At 57.0% G+C, this 19668-nt stretch overlaps 1 protein-coding gene across 1 annotated transcript in view; it reads right to left on the minus strand.

The window, feature by feature from the left end:
* Window positions 1-558: 558 nt before the first annotated feature.
* Window positions 559-19668, minus strand: part of SCN4A (sodium voltage-gated channel alpha subunit 4) — a 34543-nt gene continuing 15433 nt past the window's right edge. Inside the window, exons 13-24 of the mRNA XM_023212120.3 lie at window positions 19172-19528; window positions 13412-13888; window positions 11370-11505; window positions 10597-10751; window positions 9887-10060; window positions 9046-9168; window positions 7376-7654; window positions 7022-7075; window positions 6689-6826; window positions 5750-5854; window positions 4829-5099; window positions 559-4025 (exon numbers count right to left, since the gene is read on the minus strand). Coding sequence (XP_023067888.1) covers window positions 2803-4025; window positions 4829-5099; window positions 5750-5854; window positions 6689-6826; window positions 7022-7075; window positions 7376-7654; window positions 9046-9168; window positions 9887-10060; window positions 10597-10751; window positions 11370-11505; window positions 13412-13888; window positions 19172-19528 — 3492 coding nt within the window. The 3' untranslated portion in view covers window positions 559-2802. The remainder of the gene's footprint in view (window positions 4026-4828; window positions 5100-5749; window positions 5855-6688; window positions 6827-7021; window positions 7076-7375; window positions 7655-9045; window positions 9169-9886; window positions 10061-10596; window positions 10752-11369; window positions 11506-13411; window positions 13889-19171; window positions 19529-19668) is intronic.

Below are 19668 nucleotides of genomic sequence, written 5' to 3' on the forward strand. Positions count from 1 at the left end.
AAGAAAAAGAAAATTACATACCAGATTATATTTCACTCTCTGGGGGCTGTGGGTTAAACGTGCTGCATAAGAATATTCTTAGTCACAGGTCCATGTGACCCCGGGCTATCTGGGGTCAGAAGTCAGTCCTGGGGTCAGTGCCTCTGGGGAGAGGGAGAGGCTGTGCTGTGTGCCCCACAGGCACCTTGAGGCCTCTCAGAGGGGCAAAGAAGTGAAGGGGCCTCTGGAGAGGAGGAGCTGGGGACACAGAGTCCCAACGTGGATCACCCGGAAGAGAGGGAGTGTGGTGCTGCCTGTTGTGGGAGCTGGGTCTTGACCCCTGATCTTATGTGGTCTCTTGGATTCCAGCTAAGGGGCTTTTGTAAGGAGGCAGGAGAGAGCTGGACTGGGCCAGAGCGGGGAGCTGGGGCCTCCTTATCCTGCCTGGCCCCCTGAGAAGCTCCCGTGTCTTCCATGTTTGGCTCCAATCCCTGCCGACCCTTTCTGCTTCTCACTGCTCTCAGCCCCCACCCACATCCACACACTGACACGCAGAAGGGAGAAACCGCACACCAGAGGCGCCAGGGAGGGTTTATTGTAAGAACTGTACAAAGGAGCCCGCCTGCTGGCCTGGTGTGGGACCTGTTCCCCACTGGACCGGGCAGGAATGGGCGTCTGTGTGTAGGGGAGGGGCCGCAGGCAGGGAGAGGCTGGACCCGGCTCATCATACTCTTCCTCTGCAACCTGCACACAGTCCGAGGAGAATATCCAATCAAAGAGATTTCTGAGGCTCCAGGGGCTGTGTCAGCCCAGGGCCCAGGAGGCAGAGGGGCAGGGTGCTGGGCAGGGGAGGCTGTCCCCATTAGACAAAACTTCTGAAGGAAGAGATGGAAGGAGTGGAGGCCTCCTTCCATAGGAGAGACATGGGTGGGAGGCAGGGAGCAGGGCTGAGGCCATGGGTGTGACGACGAGAAACAGGAAGGGAAGGAGGAGAGCTCACCAGGAATGAGAGAGAGCGCTGTTCAGGCAGGACCGGGAGCAGGTGAGAGAGTGTGGTGGACAATAAAGACAACTCTGGCCCGTAGGCATGGCATGTAGATGCGCACACACACACACGTGTGCACACACACAAGCACACATACATGTCTTGTTTTGAAGGTTTTGGTGCTTCCTGAATTTTAATCAAACTTTTCATGAGAAACAAGAAGAAAAAGAAGAGGCACTTAGGCAAACAGAATGCCCTGAGTACACACCTTACCACACGCACTCACACTCATCCACAGGTCCACTCTCCCAGACACGGGAACACTCCCAGGGACAGGCCTGCACAGTACGCCACACCAGCTGTACTCCACGGACCTTGAAACACACCAGGGCACACTGACACACATATATACAAAGATACCCAGACACACGTGCATAATGCAGGCACCAGTACACAGTGGTTCACACACACAGGTACGGTCACGCACTTGAACACACACACGGTTATACACACAGGCCTACAAGCACACAAGCAGACACACAGCCACAGGTACATACACAAGTGAATAAATCCAGTGACGCCTGAGCAGGTTTCTCACCCCTCCTCCTCTGGACACAGCCTCTGTTCTCCAGGAGCCAGCAGAGGCCTGGCCCTGCCATGCCCAGAACAGCAGTGCAGAAGAAGTGCTTTTTCAGGCCACAGGATGTTGGAAGGTTGAGCCTGAGCCAGTCGAGCCTTCCCTGCTACACACCCCAGGGTCAAAATATCTAACCTGAGCTAAACTGTACATTCTTAGGATCACTTTGAGGAGAGAGGTGGGAAAAATGAGGAGAGAGAATGAGACAGGCCTGGGGAGATGAGAAGGGAGATCTCTGAGGCTGGATGAGGCTCCTGGAGCCCTGGTGGTGCTCACGGAGGAATGAGGCAGGGAGAGAGGGAAGGGGCGAGAATCTTCTTACTGAGCAGCAGGTCCCCGACCCCAGCTCAGGTCTGGATGCTCAGGCCATGTGCGGCGATCCAGCTGGCAGGACCCAGCCTGACTCACCCGTGCTTCCTAGAAAAGGACAATTCCCAAGTGGCATCCTTCCTTCTATTCTTCCCCTAGGGGCCAGCCAGGGGAGCTACGGACCTGGACGTGGCCTGGGAAAAGGTTTCAGGAGTCACCATCCCAGCCCAAAGCAGCAGGATCCAGTGGCCAATCAGGTTTTGAGGCTTGAGGAGCTATTTCTGAACCAGTCACATTTCCCTTTTCTGGGGAATTCCTGAGCTGGCCTGGTGGGCGAAGCTGCGCCCCAGAGTCAGAGCGGGCGGGCTGGCAGTGCCCTGGGGTTAGGTGTCTGCACTCCCTGAGGTTAAGACATCTTTGTCTGGGCTGGGGCTGAGGGGTCTGAGCCACTTCCTGGGGAGAGGCCAGTGACCCTTAAGACTCTGGTGATGGGGCAGCAACTGATCGCTCCACCGCAGGCCAGCTCCTCCCCAAGTGAGGGGCAGAGATTCCAACGTTCTGATCTCCCCCAGGCCAAAAGGAGGGGCGACAGGGCCCAGGAGGAGGTCAGAGCAACTTGAAGGTTAAATCATGGAGGCAGGGGCCTCAGGCCCAGCATGGAGCCCCTGAGTGCAACGCCCATTTCCCATGGTCTAGAGACACAGGCGCTCGGGTCTGGAGATGCAGACGCTCGGGCCTGGGTGTCAGCCCCAGTGTGGCCAAATCTGTCCCCCATCAGGGCGCCAGACACAGTCCCAGAACCAAAGCCCTCCTCCCTCACTCTGTGTGCAGGCACCACGGGGGAGCTCTGGGGACTATGCTGAGACTCAGAGGGCCACCTGGATGCTGCCTGCTAGACAAGAGACTCCTTGACCCCTGGGCGCACTGTATGCCCCGGGGGAGAGGCGGGAGGCTGGGCAGTGTCTGAGGGACTGATGGGCATCAGTCCCATAGTGGGTACGGCATCCCCTGCCTCGCCCTTCTCCTCTGGGCTCTGCGAGCTGCTGTTCCCGTTCTCGTGGCCATACATCTTGCTCATGGTGTTGGCAAGCAGCCCCTCCTTCTCAGGGGCGTTGTCCCCGCTGCCGTCGTGGCTGTGGCGGTACATGTAGGATGCCTGCTTCACGGAGCGCTGTAGCAGGTGCCGGCGGTAGGCCCTCTGGATCTTGATGGCGCACACCTCCTCGTGCTTCCTCTTGAGGGTGGTGGTGATGGGCTCGTAGGACACCTTGGAGGGGTTGGCTGCCATGAACTTCTCCTCCATGGTCTGCTTGAGGGCGTCCATTTCCCCAGAGTCACCCAGGACCTCTTTGGTCAGGGCAAAGAGGATGTCCAGGCAGTGGATCTTGTCCCCTGGCACCATGGGCAGGTCCAGCGTGATGAGCTTGATCTTGTTGGGCTTGGCGATCCTCAACGGTTCCTGCAGGGTGTCCACGAAGTCTGAGAGGCGGCTGTAGGCAATGAACTGGGTGGCATCCGGGTCGAACTTCTCCCATGTCTCGTAGAACATCTCAAAGTCATCCTCACCAAGGGGCTCGCTGCTCTCCTCTGTGGCCACGTTGAAGTTCTCCAAGATGATGGCGATGTACATGTTGACCACGATGAGGAAGGAGATGATGATGTAGCTGCAGAAGAAGCAGATGCCGATGGAGGGGTTGCCGCAGTCACCCTTGACACTGGTGCCCGGGTTCTCCAGGTTGGGGTCACAGTCTGGGGGCCCGCTGTTGAGGATGGGGTTGAGGAGCCCGTCCCAGCCAGCCGACGTGGTGATCTCAAACAGGCAGATGATGCTGTTGCCGAAGGTCTCAAAGTTGAACATATCATCGATGCCCGACTCCTTCTTGACATAGGCAAAGTTGGACATGCCAAAGATGGAGTAGATGAACATGACCAGGAAGAGGAGGAGGCCGATGTTGAAAAGGGCAGGCAGCGACATCATGAGGGCGAACAGCAGCGTGCGGATGCCCTTGGCCCCTCGGATCAGTCGCAGGACACGCCCGATCCGCGCCAGGCGGATCACACGGAACAGCGTGGGTGACACGAAGTACTTCTGGATCAGGTCGGAGAGTGCAAGGCCTGCGGGGAGGAGCTAGTGAGGACACTGCCACTGGGGAGGGGAACCAGCACAGGGTGTGGGGAGCATGCAGGGCTCAGGGGGCCCGTCCTGGTGTACTCTGCTCAAGTCTCAGAATGCAGCCCAGATGACTGACAGGTGAGGCTGGGCTCTCCCATGGGTCTTGGGGCCAGGAGCTACAGCTTTGTCTTGATGGAACTAGAGGTGGGATACCCTGAAGCAGGGGAGGGTAAGGTCCATTCCCAAGTCTGTTTGCAAATGCCACTGGTGTGTGTGTGTGTGTGAAAGAGACAGAGACAGAGAGACAGAGAGAGAGGGGGAGAGAGAACAGCTGTGTGACTCTGGGTATGCCACTTCCCTTGTTTGTGCCTCAATTTCCTTACCTGTAAAGCGGGAACAACCATTCCTGATCAAGACATTGTTATGAACCACAGGTGAGATAACGCCTGTCAAGCGCACAGCACGGTTGATAATAAATGGCAGCTAGTTTCTATCATAAGTACTCGCAAGAAGTGCACACAGACACGGAACCATCTTTTACACTTTTCGCTCAGTATGTAGGCACCGGAATGTACGTCTTCTGGTCAGTCGTGTGTCTGGAGGTGCATCCATGTATGCATGGGTGATGATCTGCCTGTGCACACACCCGTGTACCTTTGAGCATTGAGAGTGAATGGCAAGCACACACAGGCGTGTGTCTGGGTGAGTGTGTGAGGGTGCAGGGGCAGGTGTGTGCACATGAGGATGGATCTTCCCGAGTGCCTCAGCTCAGTGCTGCCCTGCCGGCCCAGCCTGCCCCACTCACCCACAATGGACAGGATGACGACCACGAAGTCGAAGACGTTCCAGCCGACGGTGAAGTAGTACTGGCGCAGGGCGAGCATCTTGAGCACGCACTCCCCTGTGAAGATGATGATGAAGATCATGTTGATGTTGTACAGGATATCCACCTTGAGCTGGCTCTGGTCGTCTGTCTCCACCATCATGGTGACCATGTTGAGGCAGATGAGGATCATGATGGTGATGTCGAAGGCCTGCTTCGTCACGAGGTCATACACCATGCCCTGGATCTTGTTCTGCAGCATGGGTGGGAGTGGATGTGGGGGAGTCGGGGTGGCCAGGCCCAGACAGGACATGGACAGGCAGGAGACACAGTATGGCACCACAGCATGACAGAGATGACAGAGAGAGAGAGAGAGGAGGTATTGGAGGTTGTGGTGGAGTCAGCCAGGGGGGGGGAAGGGTGACCCATCCGATCATGACAGGTCTGGGACCAGGTCATTTTACGGGGTTAATGGTCCCTCCTCCTCCCCTGGGGACCCCCTTCAAGGTCCTCCAGATGCTCCTCCCCTTTCCCCCAAAGTCATTGCTCCTGGGGAGGGTGTCTGGACATCCTCCTCCTTCCCCTTGTGGGAGCCCTTGCCCCAGGGGCCACTGGGGTCCCAGGTGGGAGGGAGATGGGCACTGAGGAGCTTCACAGGGTCAGGTGAGGGTAAAGCAGTCACTGGAGTTTCATGGACAGCCTCTGTGCATATGGTGTCTCTGTGGCACTACAAAGAGGCGTCTCTCCCTGCAGGTAGACCAAGTCCCCTGCCCCCGGGGTGGGCCTAACCTCACCCAGGGACACAGCCTGGTGGGTGGAGGGCAGGAAATACTTTATCCCCATCAGTCCCCTAGGCAGGAGCCTGGCACCACACACAGGACAGGGGGCCCAGAGGGGAGGTACCTGGGGCCGGGGAATTGGTTTCTGAGGCTTCTTGGAGCCAAGCTTCTTCATGGCGTTATAGTATTTCTTCTGTTCCTCCGTCATAAAGATGTCCTTCCCTCCAAAGTATAGTGGGATATGGCTTGTCAGGTTGGGGTGGGGTCCCCCTTCCTGCCTCCAGGACCCCCCACCTCAGGCACCACCTATAAGGCAGCCCCCGCCCCTATAGATCGGCCTGGAGGAAGGCAGAGGGTCAGAGATGGAGGGACAAGGGGAGAATGGGGGACCGAGGAGAAGGGAGGGAAGGGGAGTGGGGATCAATGCTGTCTTGCAGTCTGTTTCTGGCTACTTTTCATCAATATCTTGCTGAGCCCTACAGTAACCCACAAGGCAGGTTGTAGCAGCCTCTTTTTTCTTTTTCTTTTCTTTTTTTTTTTGAGATGGAGTCTAGCTCTATCGTCCAGGCTAGAGTGCCAGTGGCGCAATCTTGGCTCACTGCAACTCCACCTCCTGGATTTAAGCGATTCTCCTGCCTCAACCTCCTGAGTAGATGGGATTACAGGTGCCTGCCACCATGCCCAGCTAATTTCTGTGTTTTTTTTTTTTTTTTTTTTTGTATTTTTAGTAGAGACGGGGTTTCACCACGTTAGCCAAGCTGGTCTCGAACTCCTAACCTTGTGATCTGCCTGCCTCGGCCTCCCAAAGGGCTGGGATTACAAGCATGAGCCACTGCACTTTACCCAGCAGTCTCATTTTACAGATAAGGAAGCCGAGGTTCACGGAAGCCAAGTCACTTGTTCAAGGTGGCCTGGTGGGACTGGGATTCAAGCTACCTTCCTGAACCAGCAACCTGGTAGGTGCTCAGGCAGCATTTGTGGGTTTGCACAGTAGAGAGTGGATAAGGGAGGCAGGAGGGAGGTCCTGCACGGGGAGGGCCCGGGGGGCTGGGCTGATACTCATCTTCTTCTTCTGCTGGTTGAAGTTGTCAATGATGACACCAATGAAGAGGTTGAGGGTGAAGAAGGAGCCGAAGATGATGAAGATGACAAAGTAGAGGTACATGTACAGGTTCACCTCGTACTGCGGCTGCTCCTCCTTCTGTGGAAGCCACAGGGTGGGACGGCGTGGGTGTGCACACTGGCTTCTTCCTGCCCCCCACAGCCCTGAGGGCAGGACCCATCCACCCCCAGGACTGCCGGGTCTCGGGGACAGAATGTGCTGCCATGTCTCCCTCCTGTCTGAATCCTCTTCCCTGGCTCACTCACCAGCCACATCTCAGCGACCCCGACTCACCTCCCGGGAGTCCACAGCTGCATACATGATGTCCATCCAACCCTTGAAGGTGGCCTGAAAGAATGTGGTTGGGGAGTGAGCCAGGGGGCTGCTCCCTGCTTTCATCATCCGTGAGTTTCCCTCCCCCGCCCAACCTGGTCCTCCTCTGCCAGAGGCCGCCTGCCAGAGCCCCACTGGGCAAGCATCAAATAAAGACCAGAGAGGTCTAGACACTGCCTGGGGGCCTCCCAGCATTGGAAGTAGGGTGGGCGGTCTGCTAACAAGGAGTGACATTGGGGTTGGGTACAATGAGAGGGACCGGGGTGGGGGGCACCTCCCTCCAGGTTCCCGGCAGGGGTGGTGGGTCACACTCACCACCTGCAGGAGGGAGAGGTAGCCCAGACCCACGTTGTCGTAGTTGACCTTGACGTTGAGCCAGCGGACCTGGCCCGTGTGCATGAGGCTCTCGCACTCAGACTTGTTGTTGACCTCGGAGATGTCGAACCTCTCAGAGGTGGTGGTGTTGATGCAGTAGTAGAACTTGCCAGCAAACAGGTTGACACCCATGATGCTGAAGATCAGCCAGAAGATGAGGCAGACGAGCAGCACGTTCATGATGGAGGGGATGGCGCCCAGGAGGGCGTTCACCACCACCTGGGGGCCAGGGGTCCACTGCCAGTGCCTCTCCCAGCCTCTGAGAGCGGGCTCCCGATCTCCACGCCACCCAGGGGACCAGGCAGAGCTGGGCATTGTCAATTAGGGAGGGCTTCCTAGAGGAGGGCTGACCTGCTGGGCTGTGTGTGTGTGTGCAGGTTGGGGGTGGTGAGGGGGGGGGGGAGGGAGCTGAAGGCCTGGTGGTCAAGAGGGTTCTCTGCTTGGCTGGAGCCATCAGCCCGGAGTAGGGGTGCTGGGTTTCTCTGGAAGCAGCCTGGTCACGGGTCACCAGGCAGGAGACAAACACTCTTTGCTCAGCCCCCATAGGAAACTCAGCTCACGTGACCCAGCCTCTGCTCATGGGTTTTCAGCTCCAGAGCCCCAGACACAGGCACAGAAAAGAGGGCACCAGGGCCTTTGAAGCAGCAGGAACTCTGGGACAGAAGCCCCGTCCCCACCAGCCCTAGTCACACAGCCCACCCGACCACTGCAGACTGGGCTGGATCTGAGACCCCTCTCTTTTTACGGAGGAGCCATTTCATGACCTCCAGAGTGGGTGGCACAAGCCCGGTGTGCCCAGGGGAGCTCTATTCCTGGTTGGGGCACCGACCAGCTGCGTGGCCACAGGCAGCTTGTTTCCCCTCAACGGGAGGGCTCTCTGGCTCTGGGGGTCAGAGGGCCCAGCATTCGGCTGGCCTCTTGCAGGGACAGGAAGGGGACGCTTGGGTGGGCTCGCCATGGCTTCTGGATTTGCAGAAATTTGTCCCACTGGAGCAGGTCTTGCTCCCGGCAGACCTCTCTTTCTGGGGAAGTCCCATTTTTCTTGCCCCAGCCCTGTGTTTACCTGCCACTTCCGCTCTCCAGGGCCTGAGTGGATCTTCCCCAAACTGACCCCAAGCTCAAGGGCATGGCCCCAACCGTGACGCCAAGCTCATCAGTGGGGGGTGAGGGGGAGGCTCAGAGCCAAGGTGCAGGCACCTTGTTTCAAAGCCCTGGATGGCTCAGTCTGAGGCTGGGGAGGGCCACCCATAAACCCATTCATCAACCACCCATAAACACCACATAAACCTGCCTTCCTTCCTCCTCTTCCCTGGCTGTGGGGCCCTCCTGGGTGCTTCTGCAGTCTCTGCTCCCCCCAACTAGTGGCAGAGGTAAGCTAAGGGCGGGTTGGATCAGGGGCTGAGGGCGGGAATGGGGCAGGCAGAAGATGGGCTGCAGGGAGGACAGCTACGCGAGGTGGGGGCCAGACCTGGCCTCAGGCAGGACCGTGGGTCCAAGCTCTCTACCTCCCTCTGGCGGTGGTTGGAGTATAGACATGCACTCTCCACCCTGCACTGAAGGTGGCCGGTCCCCCATCCCCAGCCCACCCCAGAGGCCCCTTCAGCACCCACCCTCATGCCCTCGAATCGGGACAGTGCCCTCAGGGGACGCAGGGCCCGCAGTGTCCGCAGGGATTTGATGGGTCCCAGCTCCGAGTAGCCCAGCCAGTTGGCCACCAAGCTGATGATGGAGACCTGCAGGGGAGGGGTAGGGGGGGTCACCGTGTGCAAGGCCCCAGCCTCCCCTCAAGCCCAGGCCACAGGGGTCTTCCTGGACTCAGCTCCTGGCTGTCTCCCTCAGATCCCCTCCCTAGTGGGTGGTTCTGTCCGGTGGGAAGAGCAGCTCTGGCACCTGTCCCAGTACCTGTAGGAGCTTGGTACCACCTCAGTGATGTCATCAACTAACTGGGGATCACTGAATAGGAGGGATGGTACCTGACTCCTTCGAGAGGCCTGTGAGCGCATCTAAGAGGCTAAGAAAATCCTCCATTCCTGGTCGGGTGTGGCAGCTCACGCCTGTAATCTCAGCACTTTGGGAGGCCACGGTGGGAGGATTGCTCGAGCCCAGGAGTTCAAGACTGGCCTGGGCAACATAGCGAGACCTCATCTTAAAAATAAATACATAAAATGTATGAAGTAAGAAACTCCTCCACTCCTATTGGCAGGGATGGTAAGTAGCCCTCCTGCCTGCTGTCCTCCCACAAGGCCTCCTTTCCCTGAAGAGAAGGGAAGGCCTCCTAAGTCCCTAACCCCTCCCTGGGCAGCTGTGTCTGAGAAGGGCAGTGCTGATGGAGGGTCTGACTCTGGGGGTGGCCTCGGGCAGGTCCTGCCCTTCAGGGCCTGGGCTTCGTGAGGTCCCCGCCACATTGACAGCCTCTGGATGTAGCTACGGAGCCTGCGTGGGGGGACTCACATCCACGATGAGGAAGTCGAGCCAGCACCAGGCGTTGGTGAAGTACACCTTAAAGCCGTAGGCCACCCATTTGAGCAGCATCTCCATGATGAAGATGTAGGTGAAGACCTTGTCAGCATATTCGAGGATGGTGCGGATGACTCGCCGCTGCTCAATGTAGATGTCCTCGAAGGCCTGGGGGCACCAGCACCGCCAGGGTGGCTGGGGTCCAGCGGGCTGGGGCGGCAGCCAGGTCCCCTGCCCTGCTCGATTCTGCTGGTTCCCAGGGGTCTGCCGTGGGGGCCCAGCCCAGGGGACAGTCTGTCCGCATCTCCTGGACTCCCACCACCCATCATGGGGATAAGCGCATTTCCTAGTGGGGAGAATCCCTCAGCCCTCCTTCCCCAACAGCAAATTGCAATCATCTGCTGGGCAGGTCCACAGTGACACATCTTCGGTCCTGCGTCCCTAGTTCCCAGAGTTCTCCCGCCTCCTTATCAGCAGAGATTGCACAAAAGTCAGCGCCCAAGTAACAATGGAGGACCTCTGCCATATTAAGAAAGTCAGCACATCCTGTAACCTATCCTGGAAGCACAGCGAGTTCCTTTAGGATTCTCAGGGTTTGGGACTGACCAGGGTATGGCCCTTTCTGTGTGTGCAGACGGGGAGCTCCTGGAGGACCTGCTGCGGGCCTGGCCCCTGCCCGACCCGTGCTCCCAGGCGGTGCCTACCAGAGCCCCGCTGCTGAGCAGGATCATGAAGACAATGAAGGTCTCGAACCAATTGTGCTCGACAATCTTGAAGCAGGCCCTGCGCAGAGTCCACCACTTCTTCCCGCGGCCCTGAGAGGTGTCCACGTAGAGGCAGGGCCAGCGCTGCACGCAGGCTGACAGGGGGCGGGGACAGGCACCACATCATGGGCCTGAGGTTGCCTTGGAGTGCGCAGTCAGCACTCTCCCACAGCGTCCCAGGATGCCTCTCTCCAGCTCCCAGACGCGGGGCCCCCACCTCCTCCCTCACCCAGCTCCATCTGGCTGACACAGGGGGCTCAGGGCCTCCCTCCACAGCGGGATCCGACATGCGACAACCGCTTGCAGAGGAAAGGCCTCCTGGCCCCCAGCCCCGGTGCTGGCGCTCTCAGCTGCCCCACTCCCCACCTCGCCCAGGCAGTCTCCACCCTGCACAGCCCAGCAAGCTCTATGGACAACGACATTTCTCCAGTGCCATGTCCTGAAGGCCTCGCTCCCTGAAGATGGAAGGGAGGATCTCAGGAGCTGACACCCGCACTCTTGCACGTTCGCTCCAAGCTAGGTCTGCACCAAGGGCTCTGCATGGATCTTGCGCCACAGCTCTGGGCACGCACTGCCACCACCCCTAGACACGTGAGGCACGGGGATGACCAGGCAGCCCCAGGTTCGTGTGCTTTTGGCCCTGGTGTAGCCTGCCCCTTGCAGGGGCTGCAGGCCTGGGGGAGACACCCAGACGAGGTGGGGGGTGCCCTCACCCTCGGTGAAGCACTCCTCAGGCTGCTCCCCCTCGGGGTTCTCCTCTGCCTGCTCCTCAGGGTCCTCCTCGGGGGGCTTGTAGTCAGCTGTGCTGCAGACGGAGGAGTTCCCATCATAGAGGGGCTGCGGTGGCTTCTGCAGAGGTCACAGGGTCACGTGACATCTGGGTCCCTGAGAGACCCCCTCATTCTCCCACCAGATGGGGCAGGATGGGAGACAAGAAAGGAAGGGAAGAAGAGAGGGAGGAGCAAACTTATTCATTCATTCATTCATCCAGCCCTGGATGGTCGAGAAACCATGGGGACATAGGTGGCCGTGGTCATGCCCGCATGGCACTTATGTAAGGAGTGGGGCGGGGCTGATGCCTGGGAAGGAATGGTGAAGGCATGAGGATGCATGCGAAGGACTCAGATGAGGGAGGAGGCGGGAACCGTGGCCCGAGTGGGGGGTCTGGGAGGCGTGGGGGGCCTGAAGGTAGCTCTGAGGGGGCAGGGGTATGAAAAGGGGTCAGGATGGAGCCAGGCTGTCACAGCCCTCAGAGCATGGGCGTGTGGTGCCCCTAGCGTCTGAGCCTTCCCACCCCCAGGGTCTGTTTGGCTGAGGAATCTAGAAAGGGTGGAAAATGTTCCCCAGCCAAAGCCTCCATCCCATGCCAAGGGAACCTGATCAGTGTTGGGAGCCGGAGTAGGGGAGGCGGGCGCTCCAGCCGGGCCAGGCCTCCTCCCACCTCCTCCTGCTGGGCCAGGCCAGCTTCCCGGCCCCAGCCTCCACCCCGCAGGGGACCCCTTCAAGGCTGAGGGTGGGGCCTCTGAAGAGAAGAAAGAAGAGGGCAACTTGGGGGGCAGCTCTGTATCCAGAGTGGTGACCAGAAAACCGCCATGGTGGTGGCAGGGGGTCCTTGTTTTCAGCTGACAAAAAGGGAGACTGAGGCACAGAGAGTTAGATCAGCCAGGGCATCCACTGAGTTGCTTGCCCCGAATGTGCACCCAACTCCCTAAATCCCCCTTGGAACTGTGCTTGCCCTCCTTGAACAAGTCCCCACGCCCTGGCCCTGGGGAGCCTGGGACTTTGGTGCTCTCCAGCTCCCCCACCACCTGAGTGCCTCATACCGAGGTCTGTGCCACAGTTGCCTGGGTATTTATAGCTCACAGGCACTCGGCCCCTGGTAAGCCAGCGTGCCACATATTTGGGGGGAATAAGGAGTCAAAAACTTTCAGGGCAAAGTTCATTAGGCTCAGGCTGATGGTGCAGGGGTGGGCAGGGGTGCCCGTCCTAGCGCCTGTACGAGTCCTTTCCCTGCCAGAGCTGGACAGTGGGGAAGGGGGCTCAAGACCCAGGCAGGGTCCCATCCTCAGCCCCAGCTGCTGGGGGTGACCACCACTTCCTTTCCTTTCCCTTCCTCGCCCTCGCCGTGGAGGGGTGGGGAGGGGCATCTGAGAACAGCAGCACGCCCCCGGCATGGCTGAGGGGTCAGGGCTCCTGCCCGACGCTTCTGCCCTTCTTGTCCCCAACTCCCGTTGGCCCCTGGCTCCTCTCCTGAGTCCCCTGCCTGGATCTGGCACTTTGGCCCACACTGGGAGGTTGGGAGCAGACCCAGGTGGGGTCTAAACAGAAATAGAGGGTAAGTGTGAGGACTGGGCAAGGGGCCTCAAGCCCAGAGGATAACATGTAAGAGAGGCCTCTCAGGTCCTGGTCCTGGAGCTGCAGTGCCCAGGTAAGAGCAGCATGTCCAAGGGCACCACCTACTGGTGAGAGGGACCCAGGTGTTGTTCTGTTCCAGGCATGAACCGAGGGAATCAGGGTTTCCGGACAGACAGGGCTGATCATCAAACCACATCAATAATGATAGTGACAGCCGCCACTCACAGGGCACTGACTGCATGCTTTACATACAGCGTCTCACGTAATGCTCACAACAATGCCATTTTACACCACCCCCATTTTACAGCTGGAGAAACTGAAGCTCAGAGAGGACTTAGGACTTGCTCCAGGTCACAGGAGAATTTGAAGCTGGGTCTGTCGAGCCCCGGCCCTGGCTCACCTTGCTATCCTCAGGCTCCGAGAAAGTGTCAGTTTCCTCCTCGGTGGGCATCTCCAGGTCGGACTCCTCAGAGGCGATGGGCACCTGTATGGTCAGGTAGGGGTTGTTGATGAAGTTAAGGTGGTCCAGCTCAATGCTGGATGGGGGGTCATCAGCCAGGCCCATGTGGTTCAGGATGTGACTGTCCTTCTTCAGGTCCTCCTCAGGCGGCTCCTTCTTCTCATCCACGGGGACAGTCTCCCCAGCCTCTCCAGCCTCCCCGACCCCGACAGTCTCCCCGAGGCTGAGCATGATGTCCTTGGGGCTCAGGATCTTGCCATGCAGCAGCCCCAGGAGGAAGGCCTTGGCAAAGCTGATGCCCAACTTGATGCGCCCGATGGCAATCTGCAGGTTGTTCATCTCACCGTCCTCATCCGAGGCTGCCAGACTGTCGGCGCTGAAGGAGCTCAGCAGCAGAGCCAGGAACAGGTTCAGGACCTGCATGGAGTCAAGGGGAGCCTCACATCAGTCCCTAGGACCCAGAGGGTGCCACCTTCAGCCAGCACAGGGGTCCTCGGTCTACAGATCCAAACGACCACATGTTGGGCATTTAAAAGAATGCCACATAAGAGGTGCTCACAACTGCCCGTGGAGGTGATGCTTTATTATCATCCCTTCTGCAGTTGGGGAAACTGAGTCTTGGGCTTCTGAGAGGACTCTGCTACCCAAGGCAGAGGCAGGGTTTAGGGAGGCCTGCTGGGGCACAGGGACTCTCTCCATGACTGTTTTTTTTTTTTTTTTTTTTTTTTTTTGAGATGGAGGAGTCTCCCTCTGTTGCCTCCAGACTCCAGGCTGGAGTGCTGTGGCGTGATCTCGGCTCACTGCAACCTCTGCCTCCCAAGTTCAAGTGCCACCATACCTGGCTAATCTTTGTATTTTTTGTAGAGACGGGGTTTCAACATGTTGCCCAGGCTGGTCTCAAATTTCTGACCTCAGGTGATCCGCCTGCCTCAGCCTCCCAATGTGCTGGGATTAGAGGCGTCACCACCATGCCTGGCCCGTGACTGTCCTTTACCTCCACTTCTGGAGGATGCAGAACAAAGAACTGGGCTCAAGTCGCCGAGCTTCCAGGACTTACTGGGAACCTTTATCTTTTGTGCCTTCTTCTCCTCCTCTGTTAAGTGGGACTATAGACCCCACGCTCCTGGTGTGCAGAAACCTGGCCCCTGCTACTCTGGAAGGGACATGTGACCTACTATTTACCCTCTTTTGTCCTCTTGGGGTTTCCGACTCCATCTATTCTGGTTCTTGTCCCACATCTCTAAGGAAAGAGACTTAGGAGACTACTGCTCTTACCCCCCAGCACCTCCACCCACTTTATTTTCCAGTGGATGGATATTTCCTGAGCCCCTGTCACTGCATGAATGGCCTCAGGGAGCTCACAGCCCAGCAGAGACAGAGAGCGGATCAGACACATGCAATACTGTGGGTTTGGGTGGCAGCAGAGACTGGAGCGCACAGCTTTTGGAACCATATTGCAGGGCTCTGAACCCCGGTTTATTAGGTGTGTGCTCTGAGGCAAATTGCTTCACGGCGCTGTGCCTCAGTTCCTCATTTGTAAAAGGGAGATTATGCCAGTGTTCCTCCCATTGTTGTGAGGATTAAAGGATCAATACAAGCCCGGGCGCGGCGACTCACGCCTATAATCCCAGCACTTTGGGAGGCTGGGGCGGGCGGATCACGAGGTCAGAGGATCGAGACCATCCTGGCTAATATGGTGAAACCCCGTCTCTACTAAAAATACAAACAATTAGCTGGGTGTGGTGGCATGCGCCTGTAGTCCTAGCTACTTGGGAGGCTGAGTGAGGTAAGAGAATCACTTGAACCCAGGAGGCGGAGGTTGCAGTGAGCGGAGATCACGCCATTGCACTCCAGCCTGGGTGACAGAGCGAGACTCTGTCTCAAAACAAAACAGAACAAAACAAAAAACAAACAAGAAAACCCATCAATACAGGTAGAGCACACAGTAGACACTCAACACATGTTGGCTGTTATTATGTTTGAAATAATAGAAAGCTATACAAAGTGCTCCAGCCTGGCCAACATGGTGAAACCATGTACTAAAAATACAAAAATTAGCTGGGCGTGGTGGCACATACCTATAATCCCAGCTACTTGGGAGGCTGAGGCAGGAGAATCACTTGAACCCGGGAGGCGGAGGTTGCAGTGAGCCCAGATTGCACCACTGCACTCCAGCCTGGGTGACAGAGCGAGACCCTGCCTCGAAAAGAAAAAAGAAAAAGAAAAGAGAAACAAGCAAGCAAGCTATACAAGGTGTAGGGAAGAGTGTGGTGAACTCTGAGGCCAGCTCAGCATTTTATAGATGAGTAAACTGAGTCCCAGAGAGGTGGCATGGCTTGCCCTAGGACACAGAGTATAGCCAGGACTAGAACCAGGCTTCTAGTCATTGTATAACTTTAGAAGGCATCATTTACTTAGACTACAAGGTGAATGGCAGCCATGAAGGTCTTCAATGTGGTCACCCTTCCTTCTACCAGTCTGCCTGACCCTGGGCAGTGGGAGGAAGGGGAATCCTGTCTGGGGTGAGGGTCCTGGCTCCTGTCAGCCAGAAGCATAGCCAGGTTCTTCCTTGGGAGGCCTGGGAGAGTGAGAGGGCACCGGGAGTTGGGGAGCCTGCACTTGCGGATCCGCCACCCTTGGCCGACTCCTCAGCGGGTCTCACTCCAGGCTCTCACCAGCCTCCTCCAAGGTCTTCTCGTCATTGTCTTCACTACATTCCGTTGATTATATTCTGTTAATCATATTAATATACTCTCTTTAAAAAATATCTGAAAACCCTCTTTGAGAGAATGTGCTGGGGGAATTTCCACGGCTCCCTTCCTCCCTGCCGTGTCCCCTAGAGGCTTTTCTGCATTTGCCCCCTACCAAAACGCATTAGTCTTTCTTCTCCCTCTCTCGGGGGGAGGGATCCAGTTGCCAGAAACACATCTGAGACGGGAATTAGCTGCTCTCTGGATCAGCAGGGTTTGCACACGGCTCCTGCCCAAGACAGAAATAGCTGCCTCAGGCAGGGGGGGAGGGAGGAGGGGAGGGGGCCGACATCAATTTCCCTGGGGGTTCTGTGCTTTGGGTTACTGGTGACCTAGTCACTTCCTCTTCTTCTTCACAGTTACCCACAGGAAGTGACCAAGTGCCATGGGCACAGGGGATGCGGGTCCTCACACTCTCTGGCAGGGTGCCCTGGTGGCCTCTGGCAGAGACCTGCTTCTCTGAAGCCTGGGGAGGTGGTGGGAGGGGACAGTGCCCAAGGAGCTGACAGTGCTACCTCCCTGGGCCGCTCCACTCCCTCTGAGCAAACTGGGAGAGCCACAAAGCTGGATTGGGAAAGGATGTCAGTGGTGTGTGTGTGTGTGTGTGTGTGTGTGTGTGCATGTCTATGTGATGGGGGTGACAGGCACACAGAGGCAGGGTCTGCACTGGTTCCAGACTCTGCAGCCAGACTGTGGGCTCCGGTCCCACACACGGAACAGATTGACCTCCCTGAGCCTGTTTCCTCATCTATAAAACAGATGAACCAGCGCGGCCCTCACAGGTGGGTGTGAGGATGAGGTGAAATGAATACATGTGAAACACCCAGAATGCTAGGTAAATGCTAAATAAATATCAGCTGTCACCATGCTTCTGCTGGTGCTGACGTTATCATTATGAGATACTGTTATTGTTGACGTTATTGTTACTGGGGTTATACGGACCCAGTTCCAGTACCAGCTCTGTTTCTCACTAGTTGTGAGGTTCTGGGCAGTGCCTCCTCCAGAGCGTGGAAATAACATTTCCTGTTTCATGGGGTGGCTGAGAGAATTAGGTACAATGCCGGTAAATCCCTTTGGCAGGGACTAACACACAGTAGGCCCCCACTGCCAATACAGGAGCATCACCCTGGTGGCAGGAACCTAAACCAGCACTGCCCTGCTGCATGCCTGTAACACCTGCACCCCCAACCACGTGGCCAGGCACTTTGGTAAGCACTTGTAAGCGCATGCATCACATAGTCCTTGCAACCACCCAGTGAAAGAGTCATCCCCATTATCATCCCCATTTTCCAGATGGGAAAACTGAGGCCCAAAGGGTTAAATAACGGGCTCAAGGTTTCCCAGTCAGTGAGTGGCAAAGTGGGGGCTTAAAACGTTTTTGAGTTTCCGCACATAGAAACAGCAATCCCCTGAAGACTTGGTCACCCCCAAGTCCTTAGACTTACATCCACAAACTCCTACTCAGGGTCTGCTGTCCCCATCCCCAATCTTGCCCCGAAGTTGGGCCCAGGCACCTTCCTTCTGTCTCCCCACTCCCTAAGACCCTCCTTTTAGGGACAGGAGGCCTGGGTTCTCTTCTGTAGCTGCAGCATGGTCTTCTGCAGCCAAGGTGACACCCCCTTCCCCCTCTGAGTGCTGCCCCCAGCCGGAGATCAGTGATATCTGAGAAGTGCTGTCCCTGCGGCTCAGGGATTCCATAGGTCTTTGGGGGACATGGGGACAGGCGTCTTCCCAGTCCCTGTTGCCCAGGGCAGCACCAGCCACTGCAGGGGGCAGCTGGGCATAGCATCCTGGTAGGGCTCTGCCAGGAATGACCTCCACTGCCACCCCAAGAATGGGAGGAGTCAGGGTCACCTGCAGGGTCCCTAGCCACAGAAATGCTGGCCAGCTGGACCATGGCCCTACACCCTGGCTGTCACCTCCCGGCCCCTTCCTCTGCACCAGCCCCGCATGCCAAGTCCTGAGCCACAGCAAGCGGCAGAAGAGATGCAGTTTATGCCGTCTCTGCATTTTCCCAATATCTTCACCTATTTCTTTTATGTTTTCTAGAGATGGGGTCTTGCTGTGCCCCCCAGGCTGGAGTACAGTGGTGGGATCATAGCTCACTACAGTTTTGAAGTCCAGGGCTCAAACCGTCTTCCTGCCTCAGCCTCCCAAATAGCTGGGTTTGGTGTGTGCCACCATGCCTAGCTAATTTTTTTCATTTTTCCATTTTTTGCAGAGATGAGGGTGTCTTGCTATGTTGCCAAGGCTGGTCTTGAACTCCTGGCCACGGCCTCCTAAAGTGCTGGGACTATGGGCATGAGCCACCACATCCAGCCTGATTCTCTTTTTTGGAGCCTGGACCATAGGACCTGGAGCAGAGGAGGTCAAGAGGGTGGGAGGAGGCCAGGAGGCCCAGGTTCCCCCACAACACTGTGCCTTTGTACACACTATGGCATCATCTTTGCAGTGACCCTATGAAGTCCCTGTTGTTTTTCTTCTATCTGACAGTTAGAGAACCCAGCCCAACTAGAAAGCAGCAATTAGCTCAAGGTCACACAGATGATGGCAAAGGAGCTGGGACTGGAATGTGGGTCTGTCTGACTCATTATCACGTTGCTTTACTCAAAACACTAGGTTCCAACAGCGCTACTCACAGCATAGTCCCAGAACCAGCATCAGCATCCACTGATCAGCATCACCTCAGAGCTTGTCAGAAATACAGATCCCTAGGCCTAGGCCCAGAGCTGCTGAATCCGACACTCTGGGGGTGGGGCCAGGGATCTATGTTTTAAGTAACTCCTAGGTGATTCTTACACAGGTTAAAATTTGAGAACTACTGGGTTAAACTACACAAAATTGCCATTTTGGAGAGGATGTGTTGGGGAGATAGAAAACAGTGAAACATCAGGCACGTCTTGTATGCTTCCCGGGCGAGGGCAGGGGCCACCCAGCCAGCCTTACTCACCACGAGGTTGCCGATGACCATGACCATGAGGAAGACAGTGAGGCACATGGCTTGGCCAGCCACCTCCATGCAGTCCCACATGGTCTCGATCCACTCCCCGCACAGGATGCGGAAGACGATGAGGAAGGAGTGGAAGAAATCATACATGTGCCAGCGCGGCAGGCTGCAGTCCAAGGCGATCTTGCACACACATTCCTTGTAGCTCTTGCCAAACAGCTGCATGCCCACCACGGCGAAGATGAACACGATGATGGCCAGCACCAGCGTCAGGTTGCCCAGCGCCCCCACAGAGTTGCCAATGATCTTGATGAGCATGTTCAGCGTCGGCCATGACTTGGCCAGCTTGAAGACCCGCAGCTGCCAGGCAGAGGAGGGCAAGGGTGAATGAAGCCCAGGGACCACCACCCAAGGCAGCCCCAGCCTTAGGAGAAAGAACAGTGTCGAGTAGCTTGAATCTCCAGCCCCCTGCACGATCTGAGTCCTCAGTTTGCCCTTCT

This window comes from Piliocolobus tephrosceles, chromosome 16 (assembly GCF_002776525.5).
Source record: "Piliocolobus tephrosceles isolate RC106 chromosome 16, ASM277652v3, whole genome shotgun sequence".
Taxonomy (NCBI): domain Eukaryota; kingdom Metazoa; phylum Chordata; class Mammalia; order Primates; family Cercopithecidae; genus Piliocolobus; species Piliocolobus tephrosceles.